Consider the following 27110-nt stretch of genomic DNA (forward strand, 5'->3'; position numbering starts at 1 on the left):
ATCAGTCTAACACTTGTTTATACATCAATCACCTTATAAAATACTGATAAAAATCCCTAAGATTGTGTTTGGTGGATAATTAAGAGAAGAAAAGTAATTTTAGAGATTAACTAAATTATTTTTATGTGAATTTTATGAATGCAAGATTGACAAATTTTATAATTAAAAGATAAATAAAGCATTTAAAATTCCATAAAAGAAAAATACTCCATCCAAAATTCCAAACATACCCTAGATGTATTTTAATTTTTAACCAATAACATCTTTTGCTATAAATATGAACTTTACAAGTGAAGGGAGAAAAAAAAAAAGAAAAGAAAACTGTGCAAAGCTGTAATGGCACAAATGAAATTACACACACAAGGAGAGGGTAGTCAATGGAACTAAAGAGCTTTCACTCACCCACACTAAATTAAATTACCTTATAAAAAATATAAAATTAGTTAGTTAAAAAAAAAACAAAATTAGTACATCACTTAAAGCAAAAGATTATTTCAAAAAGAATAAAAAAAGGAAACTTGTTAATCCTAGTTTGAACTGTAATTGTTTAGGCATAACAGCGTCATTAAGCTTCCAATAATAAGAAAAACAGAAAAACAAAAAATTTAAAAAAAAAAACAAAAAAGAAAAAATCTTAATTAATAAGAGAGAGAAAGAGAGGGAAAAAAAGAGGGAGAAGAAGAAGAAGAGGAAGAAGAAGAAGAACATGACAATGGACGAAGTCTCTGCGAAACAAGTTTGACCCTTCAACCCCAAAAAAAAAATTCCAAACCCTCATTTCGTCCATAGTGCCAAAAACACGCTTAATTCCTCAATTCCTCATCATCGTTAATTCCAAAACCCTTCCTTTTAAACATTCATAGTCCCTTCTTCTCCCATTTCTCTCTGTTCCTGTTCCTCAATTTTCCATTCGTTTTTCCCCTCTTAAACCTAAATACCCAATTCGAAAAGTCATTTTTTTTAGCTCAATCCATTAGCTCCATTTCTTCAATTCCATTCAAAGTAATTCCTCTTTAGAAAATTTAAGCTTGAATTAGGAGCTGGATCTCGTAAATTGACACCACCCTATCAACCTTGACCTAAAAACCGAGACTTTATTTTTTTTGTTTGAATTTTCCATGGGTAACTGCTGCGGGACGCCGTCGACTCTCCACGATGGAGAAAAGGCCAACAAAGGGAAGAAGAAGAAGGAGAAGCAGAACCCCTTCGCAGTTGACTACGGGAACGGAAACGACGTCGTTCGTGGCTCGAAGCTCGTCGTTTTGAAGGACCCAACGGGTCGCGAGATCTCGCAGCGTTACGAGCTAGGTGGCGAGCTGGGTCGTGGTGAGTTCGGAGTCACGTACCTTTGTACGGACAAGGAGACTCGCGTGGACTACGCGTGCAAATCGATCTCGAAGAAGAAGCTGAGAACCGCCATAGACATCGAGGATGTGAGGAGAGAGGTTGAAATCATGAGGCACCTTCCCAAGCACCCTAACATCGTTTCTTTGAAGGATACTTTCGAAGATGATAGTGCGGTGCATCTTGTTATGGAGCTCTGTGAGGGTGGTGAGTTGTTTGACCGTATCGTTGCCAGGGGGCATTACACGGAGAGAGCCGCTGCGGCTGTTACCAAAACCATCGTTGAAGTTGTTCAGGTATGGATTTGTTGTAAAGTTTTTATTTTTAAATTGTTTGCTTTATTGGGGTTTTGGATCTGGGGATTTTGGTGTTGTGGATGGTGTTAATTATTTTATTTTATTATTTTAAAATTGTTTGGGGGAAATGAGGATTGTGATTGGTTTAAATGATTTTAACTTGTTTTGTTCAAGTTAGGTCCTTGGAATTTGGATAGTGATGGAGGTTAATTGAGATCTGGTGGGTTTATGCTTCAGAGATGCACAGGAAAAAAAAAAGCGTCTGTCTGTGTGGTTTTAGAATGAGTTTAGTTGATTCATGTGGTTCATTAATTTGTTTAGTGCTAGTGCTGGTGCTAGGAGAGTTTTATTTACCTCATAATGGGTCTACTTGATGCAAATTATTTTGGTATCAGGTAGATTCTAGATATGAGTAGTTTGGAAGGGGAAGAAATTGTTGACGGTAAAAGTGGATGTAATAAATTGATTTGGCTTGGGTGCTTCTGATGTTATAATGGACTTCGGAGTACTTTTGGCAGCGGCCGGGGGTGAAGGGGGATAGGTTTTTAATGATGGTTACTTAGACTTGGCATGGACTCAACACAGTGATGGAGAAGTACATAGACATGGACACTGTTTAGTCCTTTTGTACAACAAAATTACATTTTTCAGATTCTGTGTTGGTGGTTGAGCTTGGTGATTGATTAGTGGGGTTGTATTTACTGTTAAGATTTGGCAAGAGATAGCTTTTTAAGCTCACTTGTTAGACTATAATGAACAGTAGAAGTACTATGTTTAGGTTGCATGCATTTGGAGCTTAAACTTTTTCGTGTTAAATGTTTTGGCTGGGTAATTTGTCTACTCTGTTATTTTTTTTTTTTTGCCTGGGGACATTCTCTTTCTATGGTGGTAAACCAGGGATTTAATTGTGAACCTTTTATGTTTCAGATGTGCCACAAACATGGTGTGATGCACCGGGATCTCAAACCCGAGAACTTTCTGTTTGCAAATAAGAAGGAAACAGCAGCTCTCAAGGCTATTGATTTCGGATTGTCGGTCTTCTTTAAACCAGGTAATGTTTCTGGCTAGCAAGTGAATGAATCGCTCATCAATGTTGCTCGATTTTTTTAGTTACAATTTGGGCTGAAGTTACCATTTTGTGCAGGGGAAAAATTTAATGAGATTGTTGGAAGTCCATATTACATGGCTCCTGAGGTGCTAAAGAGAAATTATGGCCCAGAAGTAGATATTTGGAGTGCTGGAGTAATTCTATACATCTTACTTTGTGGTGTCCCACCATTTTGGGCAGGTTAGTTTTGTCTTGTGATCTATGTTTTTTGGTTTTTCAGCGACAGACCTTAATGGTGCACTTTAAGTCACTGTGGAGTTCATGCAAACATTATACAATGTCACAGAAAATGTTGTGAGAAAAATAAATGCACCTTTTTATATTTCATTTCAGTCAAGAAATAGTAGTTTTTGTAGTTACTAAAATATTTCCCTGTACCCTACAGCATCCACCTGGACTGTGAAAATAAGGACAAAAATGTCAAAGCTGTATCTTGGTTACACTTTTTTATTCATTGTTGATCTTGGAGTCATTTGCATTGTCTAACTCTAAATATAATACACTGGAAGTACCAGCTAATATGTTGAAAGTGTCCATTTGATATCAACTTGATTCGGCCAACTCTTTTTTTTTTTTTTTTAAATACGAACTTAGTTAATTTTTCTCCCTTCATTTTCATATGATCTCATTCAAGTAATTATTATGTCTTGCTTCTTTTTATTTCTGATTAGTTTAGCTGTCTAAATCTTTTCTTCTCTTTTCCTCTTCTGTAAAATGCAGAAACTGAACAAGGAGTTGCACAGGCAATTATACGATCTGTGGTTGATTTTAAAAGGGAACCATGGCCAAAAGTTTCTGATAATGCGAAAGACCTTGTGAAGAAGATGCTTGATCCTGACCCTAAGCGTCGCCTTACTGCACAAGAAGTGTTAGGTAATATATTGTTGTTCATGTACAATGCTTTTGATAGGCGACAGCATATAGATTCTATTTTCTGCTCATCAACAAAGGGGTCTTTTCCCTTCTAAAATTCTCAAGATTGAGATGCGTCGTGTATGGATGGTAACATAATTATTAATCTTTATGCAGATCATCCATGGTTGCAAAATGCAAAGAAGGCCCCTAATGTTTCATTAGGAGAAACTGTGAAAGCAAGGCTCATGCAATTTTCTGTAATGAACAAGCTTAAGAAGAGAGCTTTGAGGGTAATGTTCTCAGTTCTCAACAATATCACCATATCAAATACCCTTCTAGGAATCATCCCTTAAGTGTTATAACGATAATTTATAAGTCGTTTGTTATTTGATGGTCGATATTGTGTGTACAGGTGATTGCAGAGCATTTGTCTGTAGAAGAAGCGGCTGGAATAAAAGAGGGATTCCAGCTCATGGATACAAGCAATAGAGGCAAAATTAACATCGATGAACTACGAGTAGGGTTGCAAAAACTAGGCCATCAAGTTCCAGAGTCAGATCTCCAAATTCTTATGGAAGCTGTAAGTTCACTATTTTACCCTTTAACTGGGGTATTTGCTCCATAGTTGGCATGCTAAAAACAAATAAGTACTATCTCTTACAACTTCTAACCTTTGGGGGATTGATTTTACAGGGTGATGTAGATAAGGATGGGTACCTAGATTATGGAGAGTTTGTAGCCATTTCTGTTCATCTGAGAAAGATGGGAAATGACGAGCACCTTCGCAAAGCCTTCCAGTTTTTCGATCAGAACCAAAACGGATATATTGAAATGGAGGAGCTGCGTAGCGCCTTGCATGATGAGGTCGACGCAAACAGCGAAGATGTCATAAGTGCAATTATGCATGATGTGGACACAGATAAGGTCAGCAATACATCTTCACATTCTGTCTTTGTTCTGTTTCTTGTGCTTTAAGATTGCTACTCGTTCTGTTGAAACTTGAAACTTGAAAGTGATAGTCCTTCACCATTCAAAATGGACATATTAGTTGTCTTGTACTCTTTTTGATATTAGTTGTCTGCATGAAATTGCAGGATGGAAGAATAAGTTATGAGGAATTCGCCACGATGATGAAGGCCGGCACAGATTGGAGAAAAGCATCAAGACAGTATTCGCGAGAGAGATTCACCAGTCTCAGTCTCAAATTGATGAAGGATGGCTCATTGTCGTTAAACAATGAGGGTCATAGATGATCTGTAGACATAATGCCAAATTTTAATTAACCTTTGGAAAAGGAAGAAAGAAAGTATGATTAAAGTTTTTTTTTTTTTTTTTTTTCTTTTCTTCTTCAACTCTACCCCCTTCTTTTATTTTAATTTACCTTCTCTTAATTGTAATTCTTTTATGTATTTTTGTTACATATCCTTTGAAGAGAGCCCTAGTTTGGGTGGAATAGGATACTTATTGCCCCAAGAAGTGTCGTGTATGTGGTTTGGAGTATTGTCTGTTTTTTTCTGGCTTGTTGAGTTGAGGGTGTGGTGTTATGGTTAGGGGAAACAAACAAGGAAAGCAAACAAGAGAACATTGAATATTGGAAGATTATACCAAAGTCTTCAATTGTGCAATGTAAATATCTTAAGTTGTTCACATTTTATGTGTCACATGCATTCTTAGCCAACTCCATGTTTCTTTTTTAATTATTGCTTAAAAGGAAATGATAGAGCTATGAGCTTATGAATTGTTTCTATATATTTCTTTGACCTCAAATTGCTTTCAACGGTTAATATCACAGATTTAGAAGCAATTTTCTTATCTGATGTAATTGAGTAATGCGTGCCACTTAACTCTTAATTACAACATTCACTAAAACTATTTGGAAGGGGTTGGTTTCACCTTGAGTTGAACTTTTTACTTGATTTGTATTAATTGGTAGAATTAATACTAAAGACAGACCGAATAGGTTTGGTGTACTTGAAGTTAGTGAGTATTTGAAGTTAGTGACAATTTGTGTGGTGTTGCACTGTTGTAGGGTAAGGATATACAATTTGTTTGTTATTTGTGAGTTTTTTTTTAGCAGGTGTAGTGTATGAGCTTGTGATGGTGGCCAATGGGTTGCTGCATGCACAAAGCAGGATTCGAACCCCCAACACTTGGTTAAGCGGACGAATGAGCTGAGCACTCGACCAACCCAAATTGGTTTATAAATAGTCTTTTATTCTTGTTATTTCATTACTACACCTTGTTGTGTTAAGTTTTGTATTTCAAACAAAAAAATTACAACATTCGCTTGGTACACAACTCTCGTTAGTTTTCGAAGTCCATCTATAAACTAAGGACAAATAAAAAGAAATGCATCTTCTCAGTTTACTTAGGCAATAAAATGAATTTGTTGAGTTTGTTGGGCCCAGCCCCGGTTGTATACCAAAAATAGATTCATTTGTTGCACTAAATTTCTGTCCCTTTTTTTTTCCGGGGTCGAGGGGTGGTTCAACCAAATTTCTTTGAATTTCTGTTCCAATAAATGCATGTTATGGGTTGGTTGATATGAAAGTTTATTCAGCACAGGATGCTGTTGATAAAGAAAATTTTTTATAACTTCACCAAGATAAAAAAGCCCCCACTTTATAACAAATAAAATATCACTCATATTTTGTCCGTTAATGTTAAATTTTGGAAAAGCTTTATCCGGCAGTTCGACTCGAGCCACATACAATGATCTATGGATGATTTTCCTTTTCAATTTTTTTGCATTTATTTAAAAAGAATTAATACTAATTTAATTCTTGATTCAGGAGTAATAGTTCTAACTTATAAGTGGCAAGATTAATATGCCAACGAGCTATAACTTAAATAGTATAGTTTTCTTATTCGAGTTTCACTTCTAACTTGAAAAAAAAAATAGCAAGGTTAATACTTAATATTTTTATTATTTTCTTATTTTGGTCAACGGCAAGGTTATATATTTGGAATTTTTTATTTTAATATAAAAGAGTGAATAGAATTTTACATTAATATTACAAAAAATAGAATTTTATAATATTTTGAGGGCGTTGTTCTGTGCAAACACAATACGCAGAATACGTATTGCACAGATAATACGCAATCTGTGTATTTACAATATGCAGACTGTATATTATCTTTATAAATTAAAAAAAATTGATCTGACAATTCGCACTCTGCGAACTCTATAACCCTCAAAATTTTGTAAAACACCATAATTTCTAATATTAAAATATTACACCAATTCTTATTCAATATCCAAAAAAAATTAACCACATATTTGTAGGTCCATATTATTATTAATTTTTGTACTACGGGACCCTATTCTTTCTATTTTTGGTGATACCCAATAAGAAGCCGAAGAAGGCCTCAGCCCAAACACAACTAAACTTGACTCTGCTTTCAAAACTGCTGCACATCCCAAGACCAAAAAAAATAAAAATAAAAAAATAAAAGTGTTGAATATCCTGTGACTAAGGTCTGTCCCTGATGATTGCTGCTGAAGCTCCTGAATTTCTGTTTGCCATGTTATCATTCGTCATTCTTATCATCTTGGAATTCCAAATTGTATTCTAGTAGCTCAAAAAATAGACTAAGACATGCCCAAAAGTGAATGTGTGACAGGGTTGCCTTGGACGGTTGTACCGCAACCATTGAAATTCACATAATCCATCATTTCTTAATACACATTACACTCTACCTTTCTTTTACTAGTATGTTATAGCTAACTAATTAAACACCTTGAGTGTCAAAATTTTCTAACTCCAAAACTCTCAAACAAGTTTGACTATGCTCCATTTTTATAAATTTGTTACTGTATATATTGGTCCAAATTGTCGATACTACAACTATCATCTAGGCTGAATCAATCACAATTAAAGTAAACTTATCTCACTCAGCATATCCATCTCATATAAAGGTCAGTTTGAATTGATTTAAAATATATATATATATTAAAAAAATTTAACAGATAAAAATTATTTTATATTTAGATAATTTTTTTTTAAAAATTTAAATATTAAAAACATCTTTTATTTTTTTTTTGAAAAAAAAAAAACAAGATATTACTAATTAAAAAAAAATAATTTATCTTTTTTAATAAAGATATTTTTTTAAAAAAATATATTCAAATAAATTTTAAATTAAATAAAAATATTTTATTAAAAAAATTTACTAAAAAAAATCAATTCAAACTAATACTAAATATTTAATTTTTCTTCCCACCATAATAATGAGAGGAGGCAGAAGAAACACGTATTAATTAGTAGCGAAAATGATATATGAAAATTGTGGACTTTAATCTAATCATCATTTTCTGATTCACAAGTTTAAATAATTTGAGTAGCCAAAAGCAATGAAAGAGACCTTTATTATATGTCAATTTCAAGTAGGTAAAATTTTTGATGCCACGTACCAACAATCATGCATGATGCATGCATATAGATCGATTGAGGAAGGGAATTGATTATTAATTAATATTAATAAGAATAAATATATATACCTAAATTTCAATTAGTTAATATTAATTATTTTTTACTAAAAAAATATATTTTTAACCTTATTTTTGGAAAATTTAAGATTAAAATTCAAGATTTATAATTTAATATTAGAATCTAAATTTAGAATAAAAATAAAATTTAGCTGATATTTATTGAAAAATTTAGTTTTCTAATTCTATTAATAATTGTTCTATTACTATTGTTTTGATTAGCAGGTCTCCTCTCTTTGTCAATACATGCATCAATAAGTACGAATTAACAACGATAGTACTAATCAATAATAATCAATCATTAATAATTGCTATAGCTGTTAGTGACATTAGCATTTTGCGGCTCTACCACACATATTTGAATTTGAATACTAATATATACTTAATTAGTAAAAATGTACAACATGTAACTATCAATCAATTATTACAACATTCATTCATTTCTGTCTAGGTAAATAATTTTGATTTGATGCACTAAAATATTAGCAAGTGGCAGAAAACAAAATGCCATGGCACTCCGTCAAATAATGCTGACTAGGACGCCGGAGACGTGGCTGAATTTTCAAATGAATTTATTCATGCTGTGGTATTATGATACACTGATTTAATTTTATAATTCTCATAGTCCAAAGTATGCTTTAAACGTAACTAGATTATTTGATTGATCATTTATACAGAAAATTAGAAAGTGCGAAAATATAACTATTCAACAGTAATTATCTATATAATTCTTTAAGGGATGAAGATTGATTTCCAATTAATCAGTATCCTTGCGTCGAATAGATGTGATATTTGTAAGTGATTTTAATGTTCAAGCCAATAATAATTTAAAAATGATAAGTGTTAGTAATTTAAAAATAATTTTAATGTTCAAGCCAATGATATTTTTAAAATGATACTTTATTATTTTTTTAAAAAAATTGTGTATAAATATTTTATTTTATAATAATTAATTTTAATTTATTTATATTATGTACAATAATAATAATTAATAAAAATAATTTAAAATTTTAGAAAAAAAAAGATTGTTATTTTAAAAAGAGTAAATATAATTAAAAAAATCTTAAAATTTTAACTATAATAGTAATGACAGCTAAAAGTGAATAATATTTTAATTTTAAAATTATTTTTAGTAGCCATATCAATTGCCGGTAAAATGAGTTTTGGCGGCAATAGTAATAGCCATCAAAAGTGAATAACATTGCAATTTTAAAATTACTTTTGGTAATCATATAAATTGTCAAGAAAATGACCGCTAAAAGTTATATACTTTTACAGTCATTAAAACGATCTTTACCAACAAATATTATAATTATTGATGCTAAAACCATTTTAGCAATAAAACATAAGATTGCTAATGTCTAATTTTTAATAAATATATTAGCGACTATTTTTATTGTAGCTAAAAACAAAATAAATGACTACTAAAAATGATTTTTCTATTAGTGGCTCCAAAAAAAACCTAATATACAATAAAATATAATATAATAGATCAAAGAATAGAAAATTTTTTTAGTAAGGCAGTATAGGCACTAAAAATTCAGTCTTCCACAAAGGGTTATAGAATTGCTGTCAAGGGCAAAGAAGCACGGGCACGTGACCGGTCAAGTAGTTTTGCTAAGTGAAGACGTTGGAGATAGGGGTGTTCATGGCCCGGCCCGGCTCGAAGATCCGGCCCGGCTCCGAACCTTTAAGGGGCTAATTTAGTGTGATTTCATCGGGTCTAGGGTCGGGTAAGGGTCTCAAAAATAGACTCGGTCATTATTTCGGGTCGGGTCCGGGTCATAGCTCGGGTCACCCGAACTCGGCCCGGTGGCCCGGTCATCATACACAATTAATATTTTGTGTTATTAGTGATGGATGATGACTATTCTTATGTGAAATTTAAGTATTGTAAACCTTAATATTTTGTGTTATTAGTCATTATAAGACTATAAGTTAATGTTTTATGTTTAAAATGCATAAGACTTTAGACTAATTCATAATATTGTGTTATTTGTATTGATTTAAATATTTGGTGTTATTAGACAATATTAGTATTGATTGTGGTTATGTTTTAATTTTAGAAAATGGTTGGTTCTTGTTATAATTTTTTAAGTGAATTTTACTATGTGAATTGTGAAATAATGATTGGACATTAGGTGATTTTTACATGTTGAAAACCCGATTTTCACCCAGTTTTTACCCGGTTTTTACCCGGCCCGAAGATGCATAAGTTTCATCGGGTCTAGGGTCGGATTAGGGTCATGAAATTAGGCCCGGTCTATATTTCGGGCCGGGTCTAGGTCAGGCCAAACCCGGTGTGACCCGGCCCATGAACACCCCTAGTTGGAGATGTCTAATTTGTCTTTGGAGGTGTAAAAAAAAAGGCGTTTGATAATTATAATTTAAATATTTTCTTTTAAGTTGATGAATAATAATAATAGTAGTATTAGTTTTAAAATAGGACTTATCCAATTATTATTATTATTATTATTATTATTATTATTATTATTATTATTATTATTTCATTTTTTTTTATCATTTTTACATGCTATTTTTTTTTATATGACACCAACTTTGGTATAATGCTGGGTTATGGAACTATGGGGAGTTTTACAGTGGTGTGACGGCGTTCAGGTGAAGGGAAGTAATCGGACGGTCCAATTTATTACAGCTGAAAGGGGACACAAATCGGATCGTCTGATTTGTGGTTTATGGAAAGCAGTGCATGGAAATCGAACCCACCGATTTCATGCTTAACGTTCAAAAATTTTTTTTTTGCCCAAGGAAATCAGACCCAGCGATTTCTTTGCTTGAATGAAAAAAATCTTGGGGGCCATGAAATCGGACCCAGCGATTTCGATGTTGCCATTTCTTTTGCGTGGGCCGTTCACTAATCGGACGGTCTGATTTTATTGTTTTAAAAAATTCGAACGACTATGAAAGCGGTTGGATGGTCCGATTTGAGTTTAATATATGTTTAAACCCAACCCAACGCTGAGCAGCCAACTTCATCTTCTTCTTCTTCCGAGCTCCAAATCTCTGAAGCTCTCCTCTCTCTTTCTCTTCATCTCCATTATCGTGGATAATAGAGTGAGATTAAAAGTGTATTATCATGGCCAAATATTGTTACAAACATCTGAAGAAGTGAAATTTGTGTGTGAAAATCCATTAGATATTATAATTCCTTTCACACTGTCTTATGAAGAATTGAAAGGTATGATTTGTGAGAAGATGGATTCTCAAATATCTAGGAGAGTGTCGTATATTTTGTACAGATATCCTATATCTGTCTTTGGTGGGTTCGTGCAATTTCAAACGAAATACGTGACCGATGAAGCGAGCATGCAAGAAATGTTTTCAGTGTATCTTGAAAGTCGGTCGCGAATATCGTTCATCGAACTGTATATCGAGTTCGAGCAATTTGCAGCGGACCGAGATATTGAATTGGAAGATTACAATGTTGTTCGACTGGAAACTGGTGAATCGGACCGACCGGTTCAACCAGAAACCGGTGAACCGGACCCTAGACCGGTCCAGTTCGATGACGAGACCGCACAAGGTAACGAACCGGTGCAAACCGGTCAAATCCGGAGTGAACCGGTTAAACTCGGTAACTTATTGTTTCTATTTCATATTGTTTTAGAATAGCTAGATATTTTTAAAATGTTAGCGAAAATTTTTTACTATGTTTTGTTTTTTATTTACATAGGACCGGGTCAATCGGTTCAACCAGTGACCTACTGGTTGAACCTGTGACCTGATCGGTTCAATCACAGGTTCGGTTTTGACAACTAGGTTTTCCATTGTTCTGTGATTATTAGTTTATTAGATTATTAGTTCTGATAACTATAAAATTTGTGATGTGATTGCAGTAGAGCTTCCCATTATGCCAGATGGTGAATTTACCGTGGGAATGGAATTCAGTTCTAGGGAGGCAGTAATTAAGGTGATGAAAGATTATACAATCCGCAGAGGTGTAGATTATCGGGTGCATGAGTCAGAACCAACGACATTCTATGCTAAATACACCCAGTATGGCGCTGGATGTGATTGGCTGATCAGGGTGAGCAAAATGTCCATAAAGTTCTGTTGGGAGATAACGAGGTACAATGGTAGTCACACCTGTATTAGGGCCACCATTTCTCAAGATCATTCGAAGCTGGATTCCAACACAGTTACAGAAGCAATAAAGCCATTGGTAGAAGTTGACCCGTCAATAAATGTGAAATCAGTGATTGCGGAAGTACAGGCAAAGTTTAACTACACCATAAGTTATTGCAAAGCATGGTTGGCAAAATAGAATGCAGTGGAGTCAATTTTCGGAGGTTGGGAAGCTTCGTACGAAGCCTTGCCGACATGGTTTGAGGCCATGTGTCACAAGGAGCCATCCGCAGTCGTTCATTTTGAAATAATACCCGCGTATTAGGGAGATGACTTGGTTCCTAATATTCATGTACTACACCGAGTTTTCTAGAGTTATTACCCTTGTATTAGAGCATTCAGACATTGCAAGCTAATAGTGCAGGTAGATGGAACTCATTTGTATGGAAAATACAAGGGTTGTTGGTTGGTTGCAGTCTCACAGGATGGCAACAACAACATTGTGCCTATTGCATTTGCGATAGTTGAGGGAGAGACATATGAGGCTTGGCACTTTTTTTTTAGTAACTTACGACAGCATGTTGTGACACGTGATGATGTGGGCTTTATCTCCGATCGGCAAGATTCCATTAGGTCAGCTATTGCTCGTAGTAACGGAGCTTGGTCTCCTCCCAGAGCATTCCACATGTTCTGCATCAGACATATAGAGTCCAACTTTTTGAGGAAGTTCAAGGCTCCGTATTTGCAGAAGCTTATCATCAACATCGGTATGATAGTTACGATTACATTTACTCTTCAAGTTAGTTATTATGATGAACGTTGTTTATAGTGGGTCTTTTTTTTATTGACAGGATACTCGCGAACAGTTCGCGAGTACGACACGCGTTATCAGCGTTTACGCGAGCAGGGTGATGCTTATACCAACTGGTTGGACCGGATTTCATGTGAGCAGTATGCTTTAGCATTTGATAGGGGATATCGATGGGGTCATATAACCACCAATCTAGTGGAATGCATCAACTCGGTATTGAAAGGGGCTCGCAATCTTCCAGTCACTGCACTTGTTAAGCCAACGTTTTATAGGCTTAATGAATTGTTCACTCGAAAAAGAGCCGAGGCTGAGGCTTGAATTAATGTAGGACATGTGTTCTCTGAACTTGTAACCTCCGAACTGCATGCAAAATCAGCGGGCAGCGTGTAACATCCAAGTTAGTTGCTTTGACCGACAAAATGAGGTATTTGAAGTGCATGAGTGTCCGAGTGGTGTGGAGTATGCAGTGGACCTCCGTCAACAATGGTGTGACTGTGGTGAATTCCAAGTTGACTGGCTTCCGTGTCGACATGTGTTTGCTTGTTGTGCAAACCAGCAGCTGGATTGACAACTGTATGTACATGATGTCTACAAGATGCACCAAGTTCGATGAGTTTACAGGGCTAGGTTTATGCCACTAGAAAATCCCACAACATGGCCTGTTTATCATGGACCTCGATTCGTAGGTAATCCATTTCTCAGACGGGTATCCAAAGGTCGGCCAAGGATGACCCGTTTCTTGAATGAGATGGACACTCGGATATTGCGTGGTCCTAGGGGATGTAAGCAATGCGGGACCGAGGGTCACAACCGTAGTAGATGTCGTCAACATGGTGGTGCAAGTGTAGGTGCGACCACCCAATAGAGCTCCAGCCAAATTTCTCACTTGAGTTATTGTATGACTTTCAATATTTTATATATTGTATGACTTTCGTGTGTGATGTTATTGTATGACTTTGGAATTTTCATATACTGAAAATTTAATGTGCGTGCTGATGAAAAGTAAAGTAGCATAGTTTATGACATAGTTGATGACTTGATGACATAAATTTTTTGGTCGGTGGGAATGTCTCCGTAAGCTAGATGTGAGTAACCTGGCACAGGAGCCATGAATCCAAGCAATTGGCTAAATGAATCCTGTTCACCTGATTCTTGGTGCGGGACACTCCAATACTGTTGATATACTAGTGGTGTGAAGTAATCCGCAGAATGCATCTCATAAATGTATGGTGTGAACTGCTCAGGCTCTTGCTGTGCCTGTGTTTGTTGGGGGGGGGGGGGGATGGCGGTTACGGTGGTGATGGCGGTGGCGGTGGTTGTACTTGTTGATTCTCTTGATTTTGCATAGGATCACCGTCCTGATTCTCTTGCGCTTCGAGATTTGACAGATGCAAGTGGTCACCATATGTACCTCGGTATCAATGCAAGTAGATATCTAGCTGATGCTGTGAGGGCACCATGTGTTCGACAAGAACATGACTATACCGATTCGTCTAATGCATAACCCAGAATGAGTGGGTTCCAGACCAATCTTGATTCTTCGGACCTGTCAGAATTTCACCATGTGATTCACCTAGATCCCGCTCTTGATGAGGAACGCCCTGAGTCAAGCCAAATTTCCTCCTCAGTCTATCAGATGTATGCCACTTAATACATTAAAAAGATATAAGCAGAACTGTAGCACTCCAAACAGCCGAATGCTGACGGATATCAGGAGGAATCACGTCAGGATCGATCCGACCAATTGCATAAGCCTCCCAAACAAACTACACACATTATGCAAGTAAAAGAGGATTATACACTGAATAATAATACGGCTAAACGAAAACAACTACTTATTTATTACAACAAACCTGTCCTTCTTGCAGACCATCCAGTTTTCTCCTAAAGTGAGCAAGGGTACGAAATCTGTAAGGCCGATTCTCACGCTCCCAGTTACGCCACCTAACATCAGACAATTCGTTAATTAACATTGATCAATACAATTTAAAATACACTATTTCAAAGCAAGTAGTAATTAAATTTATCTATTTGCAATCGGAAAGATTCGAGGATTGCCAGGAATAGGCGCAATGAATGGTAGACGGATCCAAGCCCAGGTAAGCAAAAGTGTCAGTGGACCATCAATCTCCTTACAGTCGACACGAGTTGCCCTACACAACGCTCTATACAGGTGTGCCAGGCATGCCGATCTCCAACTGAACTGTATGATCCCGACAAAGTTACGGAGTAACGGCAAAAACTTCTAGTGCACCCCTGCCCCAAACTTATCTCCAAACACGACGGTCCCAAACAATAGCATTATGTGGCACTTCACGTACCTCTGAATCTGAATATCATCAACCAACACTAAACGATCTTTCAATCCTTGAAACCACGTCAACTTTATGAAACTTCCCCTACAATCTGCCTTCCTAGGTGTAACACCAAACTGATCCAAGCATTCACCCTCTAATACCTCATAACTACTGAGTGTCGATTCTGTAACTGGCAGACCATTCGTCGGAAAACAAAGAATTAACGCCACGTCCTCCAACGTCACGGCACACTCACCAACCGGAAAATGGAATGTGTGGGTCTCAGGGAGCCATCTCTTGATCAGAGCATTAATCAATGCCGACTGACATTGGACAACTCCAATCTGTAAAACATGATAAAAGCCGGTGTCCCGTTAATACCCTTCTACTATTGGATTGTACCGATCCGACGACATGTAATAGTCACATTGCAACATTCTAGAACCCTAAACACAAACATAATATTAATTAATTAACAAATTAAATTTAACAGAATAAAATTTTCATTATCAATTAACCAGCAAAACATATCCACAGTCAATAAAAATAATAATAATAACAATACTTTATATAAATAACTATTATATTATATACTAATACTCAAGTAACTATTCTATTCTATTCTAACAACATACATACAATAATAAATCAATCATTAATCCTTTATTAAATATTTATATTATACTTATAACAAAAATAATTAATTTAGTAATTTTTAATTCATAATATTTATTTTACTATCGTACGAAAGCTTAATAATAAACACTATTACTGCAAAAAAAATTATTTATTACTAACAATTAATACTAATTAATTTATTTATTATCACACGTAGAACAATCTTAATATTAGTACTGTATTCTTAATAATAATTAAACCATCAGACGCGTAGTAGTAATAACAATTTTTATTATTATTACAATAATTTATTAATAACAATTAATATTAATTATTTTATTTATCATATCTCTATTTTTAATAACAGTATTATGATTATTATTGTAATTATTGTATTAATAACAATAATTAATTTATTATCATAATATACCATAATCCTTCCTTCTAAACAATATTATTACACTAATCCCTAATCTCTAAGATTTGCGTTATAATTTATTATTACTCATCCCTAAAATTATTTTAATTAAATTAAAATATTTAAAAATTATTACTACACTAATTTCTAACATTATCATTATAATAAACTACTAATCTCTAACATTATAATTATTATTTTAATTAAAATAAAATTTTCTAAAATAAAAACTTATATAATTAGGATGATCAAGATAATTAGCAATATGAAACTCCGGATGATTAACATCTTTTATTCTTCTTCTTCTAAGTATTGCTAAAAATGAATGGTCCAATTTTTTTTATTCAAAGGTTCATCAATGGAGGGCTATGGATGAATGAAGCTGGTGATGGGGTGAGGAGAATTTGTATTGCTGCTTCGAAAGTGAAAATGAATGGGGGATTTGAATCAGCTTTGGAGTATATACATCCTGGTGGGGGCTCATCAACCTGCATGCGCGACATGTGGCTGGGGGCACAAATCGGACGGTCCGATTTGTGTATCTTCCCCCTAATCGGACCGTCCAATTACTGGCATCAAATCGGACCGTCTGATTTCTTCATCACAGCCGGTGAAGTACCATGGATGCTCGTAACCGTGTCATGCTCCATCTTCTTCTCAATATGTAAAATAAAAAAGGGCATTTTTACATTGGACATGTAAACATCCTGATACCTGATACCTGATACCTGATATTTTTGTTTCTAATCCTAAATAATATATATTCTTAGACTGATTTTATTTGTTAACTATAACTAAGTTGACAAATAATAATGGTAGTATTAGTTTTAATGTAGGATTTATCTAATTATTTTTTTGCGCCATTTTTATTGCACATAAAAATAACCTGATACTTTTATAGAAATATAAATTTCTCTTTTTTTTTTTCTTAAATAGTACACCTTTTTAGATTTGTTAACTGTAATTTTGAATTTTTTTTCAAAGTTAACTAGTATTAGTTTTGAGATAACACTTAGCTAATTGTATTTTATATCATTTTCACATTACATATGTAAGTAAATTAATACTTTCATAAAAATATAAATTTCTTTTACTTTTTTAATTTACAGTCAATAATATTTTAAAAATTGTGTGACAATATAAATATAGTCAGAATTAAAATGAATTAAAACAGACATAAAGTATTATTTTTTTTTAAATTTTTAGCAAATGTTTTACATATTAAAAAAAACACCGATTAACAAAATTCATACTTAAAGGCATCGACTGAACAAAAACTTAATATATATTAACTATTGGTGATAAAATAATGTTGATACTTTTTTTAACATATATTAAAAAAAAGCTAATTCATTATTTACATTATTTCTTATGTTGTGAAGAAGAAGTATTTGTCACATAAATGTAGCATGTTATTAGCAACAAATAAGGCGATAAGACAGTGACTATATAATATATTTATTTATTTATAAGAGAAAAATCTAATATATATAATATAATACAATATAATAGATTAAAGAATAAGAAGTATTTTTGGTGAGTCAATGTACTACACTGAAAATTTGGTCTTGCACGTTTTTATACAATTAAGATAATTTAAAATATATGAATGGTTGAAAGTGTAAGAAAATTAGTACAATCACATGATCATTCAAGTAGTTCTGACTTCTAAATGTAGAGACAATATAATGTTAATTTGTCTTTTGAAAGTGGAAAGAATATTTTAGATGATATTATACTGTAATTATTAGTTGATTTTAAATTATCTTCTTCTGATATTTTATTTTTTATTAAGATTTTTAAAGACATTGGATATGTATTTTTTTATAGGTTGTAATTTAAAAATTATTTATATATGAAGTATTCGATGAAGTACAATGAAATACTTTTTAAATTGAAAAAATATACTATTATTTTATATAGTAAATACTCTATATTTTTCAATCTTAAATAATTTAAAAAACATCCATATATATTAATTCGTAGAAATTTTGGATTCACCAAAAATATTTTGGCTGATTTTTGGCTAATACCCTTTTGGTTCCCTAGCAGCGCTCTTTCTATAATTAGCTATAGTTTTAAATATTTTTTTAAAGTTGAGGAATAACAGTACTGTACTATTTCTACCATGCACGTCTAAGCAAATTGATTGCAAATTATCCTTTCATAAAAATATAAATTCTTCTCAATTTTTTTTGCTTTTAATCCTAGATAATATACTTTCTTGTATTAATTTTATTTGCATTTATTGTTAACTATAATCTCTAACATTATTTTTCAAATTGATTAATAATAATAAAAATAGTATTAGTTCCATAACAAGACTTATCCAATTATTATCTGTGCAATTTTCATTGTACACGTAAAAAAGAAAATATTTTTACAAGAATATATATTTTTTTATTTTGTTAGTTTCTAATCTTAAGTAGTATACTTTCTTAGATCAATTTTATTTGTATTTGCTGTTAATTATAATTTCGAACATTTTTTCTTCAAGAAGTTGATGAATAATAGTAATAATATTAGTTCTGAAGTAGGGTTTACTCAACTGTTTTTTATTTTTTGTTTTTTTTTTTTTACATTGCATATGTAAACAACCTAATAGCTGATACTTTTGTAGAAATATAAAATTCTTTCAATTTTTTTATTTTTGATTTAAACCGTATATATTTTTAGACTAATTTTATCTGCACATACAAACAAATCCGATGCTAACTATAATTTTTAATATTTTACTTCAAGTTGACAAATAATAATAACAGTATCAATTTTTAGATAGAACTTGTCTAACTATTTTTTACGCCATTTTTACTGTACATGTAAGTAACTTATACTTTTACAAAAATATAAATTTCACTTTTTTATTATTATTTTATTTTAAGTAAGCAAATGAATACTTTTACAGAAATATAATTTTTTTACTTTTTTTTATTTGTAATCAATAACATTTAAAAAAAATTGTGACAAATAAATATGGTCAGAATTAAGATGAATTTTGGTTGAAGAAACATAAAAGTACACTATTTTTCCAAAATTTTCAACAAATGTATTACATATTAAAAAAATATTAATTAACAGAATTTATATTTGAAGATGCTAACTTAATAAAAATTTAATTTGTTTTATTAATTTTTTTTATTTCAAACCAGAGAAAAAGATGAATAATAATTAACACAAAATTTTTTAATAGTTTATGAAAATTACTGTAATATTCTAACAAATTTTTTAATGATCATAAAAATTAATCTATGTTGAATTGTAGTATCTAAATTATTTGGATATGACATCTAAAATAATTTATTTTTACATATATGGATATTATCATATTAAAAATACAAAAAAATTATTAATAAAAAAAATTATTAGTTCCAAAATTAAATATATATTATCATATTAAAGTATTTTTTTAAAGAGAAAAAAATTTTATTCATAAATTTAATTATCAAGTTGCCATACTACTTAAAAATCTTAATTATTTTATTTATTAACAATTTAACATTGGATACTGAGTACAAAATTTATATCTTAACGAAAACACAACGATGAAGTTTTCCATAATTCAGTTCGAAGAAAACACTCCAGACGTCACAATCACACGTACCCAGGTGTACTCTCCAGGCTTCTCCACGTGTACTCTGCATGCTTTGTTAACTTTCTTTTAAAATACCACGCGTCACAATCTGGATAACACTATAAACCAGAACTTGTTCGATCTTTAACACTAAAGTTGGTATAAAACTCCAAGATCTTCAAACTCCTCCCTACCTGTCTCACTCACAAGACTCAATTCACAGTAGTAATCTCTCTGTGTGAGGTTATTTTGTTGCTGCAATCTCATTTTTCATCTTTTACATAAATTTTGATTCGCTGATTCGAACTTTTTAAGTTTTTTTGGGTGAGTTCGAATTTTTTAAGTTTTATTGGATGAGTTCTACACTTGGAATTTTTTTTATTGATAATCATTAAATCCAAGTTTATTGTTATATTTTAAGTTGGTTATACTTTCATAAAAATTCGTAAAATATTATATGTAATTAAAAAATTATTTTTGCATAAATTTCATTTTCACATCATTTATATTCTAAATATGACGAAGATGAAGATGGTAAAGGCTATATCAGTAAAATCACTAACTTGAATTTTTCCTTCCACGTTGCAATGACTCTAACTTTTCAACCTTTACCATCCCTTGTCACCACCATAAACAACCATCATTAGGTCTTATATTTATTGAATACTAATTAATACTAATAATAATATCATAGTATAGTAATGTATAGTTTATAAATATTGAATTTAATTATTTTGTAATATATATTAATTTGTGTGTTATTATGATGGTGGTAATGGATCAGCGGCGAAGTGTTTAAAGATGACGGTGATAGCTGAGATTAGTGTTAACGATGGCAACTTAGTTGTTCATGGAAAGACTATACTGAGAGGAGTGCCAAACAACATTCAACTTGTCCCGAGTTCTGACAATAGCCTTGGCACCAGTGTATTTGTTGGTGCCACTGCTTCCAATAATAAAAGCCTGCATGTCTTTCCCATGGGTGTTCTAGAGTATGTTCTTCCAACTGAGTTTTCTTACTATCTTGAGATCATTTATATCTAACTTATAGTCCTAATTAGTTTTGTTTTATGTGATCTATTACTAACTACACCAATCATATCAATATGATTGGCAATAGTACATGATGTTAATGGAGTGACTTATCATAATGTTATGAACTAATATTGTGCACTTATCTCCAAGACTATTTTAGTGGGTGGGGCAATTCTGAGACTATTTGGAGCTTAACTCTATTTTTATATATTTTTAGAAAATAAAATTATTTTATTGTGGATAACTATGATTTAAAAAGACCAAGAATTAGATCATTTTACTGACCGAAAAAGACAACAACTATATAATAGAATGCGTGTAAAATGTTCACATCATATTAGACTTACGTGTATTAAATTAATAGTTAATAATTAAATTAGTTAGTTACAGCTAGTAGTATATAAGTATGTACTCTTCTTCTACTCTTAATTTTTCATTTTAATTGAATCATTCTTTTTCATTACTAAAGTTTGAACTAATACATCACGTGATGAGTAATGAGTATTAACTTGTAATTAGGGGCATGAACAAGCTAAGTAATATTTCTTTGTGCTATTTAGGTAGCGGTTTTGTGATGACTAACATGAATCTGATGTTGGTAATTTTTATCGAAAAATTGGTTTTATGTGCAGCGAATTACGGTTCATGTGTTGTTTCCGGTTCAAGTTATGGTGGATGACCCAGAGGATGGGAAAATGTGGAAGGGATGTCCCTCTTGAGACGCAATTTATGCTCATTGAGAGCAATGGCAGTGAGATTGACGAAGACAATTCTGCAACAATCTACACTGTTATGCTTCCTCTCCTTGAAGGCCAATTCCGTGCCGTCCTGCAAGGCAACGACAATAACGAGCTGGAGATCTGTTTGGAGAGTGGTGAGTACTATTTGGTTTATATTACATGAAACCCTGCTACCACAATTCCATAGCTTAGCTTAGCTTAGCTTATAGCTATGGAGGTCATGGTTGAATTCAGTTCAATCCCCCCTCAGCCAAGTGTTGAAGGTCATGGGGAGGACAACCTGTGCTTATTACTTCTAAGATTTGCGCTGGATAAACCACTCAATCACACTATCCAATGGAGTTTATAGCTTTGGAGAATATATGTATTGGATGGCATCCGAAAGAAACCGAAACGACCCTTTTTCTTTTGGTATGTGATTTTGGTTTTGCAGGAGACAATGATGTTGTTACCAGGCAAGGCATTAACCTTGTCTACATCCATGCTGGAACCAACCCGTTCGAAGTTATCAATCAGGCTGTGAAGTAAGTGCCACCCTTTCTCAAACCTTTGAATTTTGATAACAATGGTTCTACTAATTCTCTTTTTGTTCTACTTTCTCATTCAAGGGCGGTGGAAAAACACATGCAAACTTTCTCTCATCGCGAGAAGAAAAGGGTAAGATCATTTTCCATGTACTATTATGTTGAGATATGATTATCACAAGTTAATAATATCTAAGGGATATTGTAATTTTGTTTTTGTTGGTTTTATGCAGTTGCCATCTTTTGTTGACTGGTTTGGCTGGTGTACATGGGATGCTTTCTATACTGATGTTAATGCCGAGGGTGTTGAAGAAGGCCTGAAAAGGTAGTTAGTGAGAGCATTTTGTATCATATATTGGTTTGTTTCTGATGTTTGAATATTAATTGAACATTGAAATCTATTCAATGTAATTGCAGTCTATCAGAAGGAGGTACACCGCCACGGTTCCTCATCATAGATGACGGTTGGCAACAGATTGAAAGTAATAAACCAAACGAAGCTGATGATTGCGTCGTACAAGAAGGAGCACAGTAATATTTCTGTTTGATGTAATTAGTTATATTGTTTTTGTTACAGCTTACATCACATGCAATTGAGATCTTGGAAATTATTGAACCATTGCAGGTTTGCTACTAGGTTGACTGGTATTAAAGAAAATGCCAAATTCCAAAAGAGGAATGAACAGAACAATGAACAAGTCTCAGGCCTGAAGCATGTTGTAGATGAAGCAAAGAAAAATCACAACGTGAAGTATGTCTTAGCATCATTAAATTCTATGAAGAAATTTTGAGGCAACAAACTCTTATGAATTACTACTTTGTTCTACTTTTTCATTTTGGGACAGAAATGTTTATGTATGGCATGCTCTAGCTGGTTATTGGGGTGGAGTGAAGCCATCAGCAGCAGGGATGGAGCACTATGAAACTGCATTGGTCTATCCAGTACAGTCTCCCGGCATACTCGGGAACCAACCCGACATTGTCATGGACAGCTTAGCTGTCCATGGCCTTGGTCTAGTGCACCCAAAGAAGGTCTTCGATTTCTACAATGAGCTCCATGCTTACTTGGCGTCATGTGGAGTAGATGGAGTAAAGGTTGATGTTCAGAACATCATTGAGACCCTTGGTGCTGGACACGGCGGCAGAGTCTTGCTCACACGCAGCTATCTTCATGCACTCGAGGCTTCAATTGCTCAAAACTTTCCTGATAATGGATGCATTGCTTGTATGTGTCACAACACTGATAGCCTCTATAGTTCTAAGCAGACTGCTGTTGTGAGAGCGTCGGATGATTTTTACCCGCGTGATCCGGCCTCTCATACCATCCATGTTTCATCTGTAGCATACAACACACTTTTCCTTGGAGAATTCATGCAGCCAGACTGGGACATGTTTCATGTAAGTTAAAGTGAATAGTTCAATGATAACTTTCAAATTTTATGATTGTCTCCTTGTTTCTTTGCAATTCCAGAGTTTACATCCAGCAGCCGAGTATCACGCCGCAGCTCGTGCAATTGGTGGATGTCCAATCTATGTTAGGTAAACAATAGGAGAAAATTCAGTTGTTTTCACGTGAAGTTGTTAGTTGAGAACGGATAGATAACATACCTAGAAATGAAATGACCAGATTTCATTTATGATGGTTCTTTGCAGTGACAAGCCAGGCAACCACAACTTTGATCTTCTTAAGAAGCTGGTTCTCCCTGATGGTTCAGTTCTCCGTGCTCAGTTACCCGGAAGGCCCACCCTCGATTGCCTCTTCGCCGATCCGGCAAGAGATGGGACTAGGTTTTTTGACTTCACTAGAGCTGCATTCATATATATGTTCTTTAAATTCAATGTTATTTGGACATAATTTGCTGAATATTTAAATGAATTGCTAATTCCAGCTTACTCAAAATATGGAACTTGAACAAATACTCTGGAGTAGTGGGTGCATTTAACTGCCAAGGTGCTGGATGGTGTAAGGTAGAGAAGAGAATCCGCATCCATGATGCATCTCCTGGAACTCTCTCCAGCTTTGTTAGTGCCTCTGATGTCGATCTCATAGCTCAAGTCGCCGGTGCTGGTTGGCGTGGCGATGTTATTGCCTATGCTTACAGATCAGGTACTAGTTTCACTTCATTAATCAAATCAGATACCATCACTCTAAATACCTCGAGGGCCAAGGCACAAACACCTTGCTGTGTTTTCAGGTGACATAACTCGGCTACCAAATGGTGCTTCAGTTCCGGTGACGTTGAATGTTCTGGAGTATGAGCTGTTCCATTTCTGTCCTGTGGAGGTAAAGCCTCTGAAACATTAATCCAATGATGTACCAAATTGATTTCTTTGGTCTAAAACTTTGCTGATCATTGTATTATCATTGGACAGGAAATTACCTCGAGTATCTCGTTTGCAGCAATAGGACTTCTGGACATGTTCAACACTGGAGGAGCTGTGGAGCAAGTTGAAATCCATAAAGTTTCTGAGAACAACAACATGGAACTATATGGTGGTGAGGCTTCATCTGAAGTGACCAATGATCCGAGTTCTAACCGATCACCAGCAGCAGCAACTATTAAGTGAGGGGAAGTGGGAGATTTGGTGTATACTGCTCCCAACGGCCATTAAAGTGCACCGTCGGCGGAGCCAAAACCGAGTTCAAGTATGACTTGGATACTGGGCTGACAACATTCTCTATCCCAGTTCCTGACGAGGAGATGTATAGATGGTCAATACAGATTCAAGTTTGAGTCACTAAACTTTGAATTTGTGCTAGTTGAATTTGTGCTAGTTGCATGAGGTGGTGAATTTAGGTTATGTTGTATTTTCATCAACTGATGTTATTCTCAGTTATATCCATCACAACAAGTACTTAGGTTATGTTGTAAGTTGTAATAATAGATGATGGATATAGTTGAGAATAACATCAGTTGATGAAGATATAACATAATCTAAATTCACCCCTCCATGCAACTAACACAAATTCTAAGTCATAGGAACTGGGATAGAGAATGTTGTCAACCCAGTATCCAAGTCATACTTAAAATCGGTATTGGACATCTCATCAGGAATCAAGGGGAATATATAGATCCCCTCAAGAATGTAACATGTTTGTTTCTTTCTTTCTAGAATAAAAACGTTCTCATCTGTTTCCAATGTTCTTTTGCATGGTCTACATCTGTATGTTTTGTTTTTGTTGTCAACACTACTGTGAGATTAGTGTCCAGAGAGAGAATGTGATTGAAGATATTTTCTGTAATTTAAAGCTCCTTTGCAGGTTATATTGAGACTTACCACACGTGATAGCTAGATATTTTGATTAATTAATTTTGTTCATTATAAATTTTTTTTTGTAATAGTCTAATAATTTATCTACAAATTAAACTCGACGTACCATATATCATTATCAAAATAATCTTTTCACATTTTATATTTTAAATCATCTTTCAATAATAATAATAATAATAATATTGTGCGTAAAAAATTATCCCATAAATCTAACAACATATGTGGTAAGAATTAAATATGGTTTTCTGTTATAAGTTAATTTGGACAATATTTAATTTAAAATTAATAATATTAATACGAGATTAAAAGGAAGAATTGTGATTAATTATTATAATATGATGGGGTTATATGCAAAGTGGCAGTGACTTTAATATAAGCTTTTTAAAATTGGATTATAAGCTTTTTAATTTTTTTTAATTTATTTATTTTAAACTCATAAATAAAATAATTTAGTATTTAAAATTTAGTGTTGTTTGATTTAAGATTTAGGGTTTAAAATTAAATTGGTTAGAGTTTAGAATTGGATGGTTTAAAATTTATAATTAAAAATTAAATTATAATTTTTATTTTTTGTTTAGAGTTTAGAGATGGATGGTTTAAGATTTTGATTTTAAGATTAGAGGGTTTAGAATTTTAGGATTTAATGATAAGAAATTTAAAGTGGAAGATTGAGAATTTGATTTAAATTTTGAAAATTTAATTTTTATCATAATATTTATTTTACATGATAATATTAATTTAGTTATTAATTCATTTAATAAATATTAATGAGGTAATTCGTTAACGGAATTTTTCATAAATTTTTCGGTTAATTGTTAATTTATATGCATAAATTCAATTATCATATAGTTAGTTATGGTAATGTAATTTACTAAATGTGTAGATTAGTTGTTAATGTGAAGGAAAATATTTAATTAATAATTATTTAATTTGTTATTATCTAATTTGCTAGTAATTAAATAGTATTGAAATAAAGATACAGTGAGTAATTGAAATTTTAAAAATTTTTATTTTTTGGGTTAGAATGATTTATTTGAATTTTAATTTTAATTTTATGCATGTCACTTAAATTTAAAGTAGTTAATGGCGCGTTGGAATAAATATGAATTTGATAATGGATGATACTCATCCTTAATCAACATTTCATCAGCCTTAATAAATGTATTAATTAATTAATTAGTATATTAAAGTCACTGCCACTTTGCATATAACCCCATCATATTATAATAATTAATCACAATTTTTAATCTCGTATTAATATTATTAATTCTAAATTAAATATTGTCCAAATTAACTTATAACAGAAAACCATATTTAATTCTTACCACATATTTTGTTAGATTTATGGAATAATATTTTTTACGCACAATATTATTATTATTATTATTATTATTATTATTATTATTATTATTATTATTATTATAGTTGAAAGATGATTCAAAATATAAAATGTGAAAAAGGTTATTTTAGTAATGATATATGGTACTTAGAGTTTAATTTGTAGATAAATTATTGGGCCATTAGAAAAAAAATTTCAATTAGTTATAAATGAATTTTGGTTTTTTTTACTATAAATTAGTTATAATGCACAAAATTAATACCGAAAACATTTTAATTTTTTTGCTACTGAAAATTTAAATTTTAA

The 27110-nt window shown here is 32.8% G+C and overlaps 2 protein-coding genes across 2 annotated transcripts; both read left to right on the forward strand.

Annotated features, from left to right (window-relative positions):
• Window positions 1–581: 581 nt before the first annotated feature.
• Window positions 582–5250, forward strand: CPK32 (calcium-dependent protein kinase 32). Its single transcript, XM_016349498.3, has 8 exons — window positions 582–1640; window positions 2568–2691; window positions 2785–2928; window positions 3469–3621; window positions 3778–3893; window positions 4016–4183; window positions 4297–4527; window positions 4698–5250. Exons 1-8 carry the CDS (start codon window positions 1119–1121, stop codon window positions 4854–4856), a joined length of 1617 nt encoding a protein of 538 aa, XP_016204984.1. The 5' UTR covers window positions 582–1118; the 3' UTR covers window positions 4857–5250.
• Window positions 5251–21600: 16350 nt separating this feature from the next.
• Window positions 21601–25048, forward strand: SIP2 (seed imbibition 2). The gene is given in 13 exon segments (XM_088492079.1): window positions 21601–21802; window positions 22102–22192; window positions 22277–22325; window positions 22426–22517; window positions 22610–22723; window positions 22818–22943; window positions 23038–23590; window positions 23664–23731; window positions 23846–23980; window positions 24082–24299; window positions 24388–24476; window positions 24566–24752; window positions 24755–25048. Coding segments are annotated over 13 exon segments (2094 nt in total). The 5' UTR covers window positions 21601–21603; the 3' UTR covers window positions 24928–25048.
• The last annotated feature ends 2062 nt before the right edge of the window (window positions 25049–27110 follow it).

This window comes from Arachis ipaensis, chromosome B6 (assembly GCF_059453495.1).
Source record: "Arachis ipaensis isolate K30076 ecotype BB chromosome B6, ASM5945349v1, whole genome shotgun sequence".
NCBI classification, from domain to species: domain Eukaryota; kingdom Viridiplantae; phylum Streptophyta; class Magnoliopsida; order Fabales; family Fabaceae; genus Arachis; species Arachis ipaensis.

Bases quoted from the DNA above. Each gene is read 5' to 3' on its own strand.
- CPK32 (XM_016349498.3), top strand. From the start codon at position 1,119: ATGGGTAACTGCTGCGGGACGCCGTCGACTCTCCACGATGGAGAAAAG. The intron at 3,622-3,777 runs GTAATATATTGT...ATCTTTATGCAG, and splicing joins TACTGCACAAGAAGTGTTAG to ATCATCCATGGTTGCAAAAT. The intron at 4,528-4,697 runs GTCAGCAATACA...ATGAAATTGCAG, and splicing joins ATGATGTGGACACAGATAAG to GATGGAAGAATAAGTTATGA.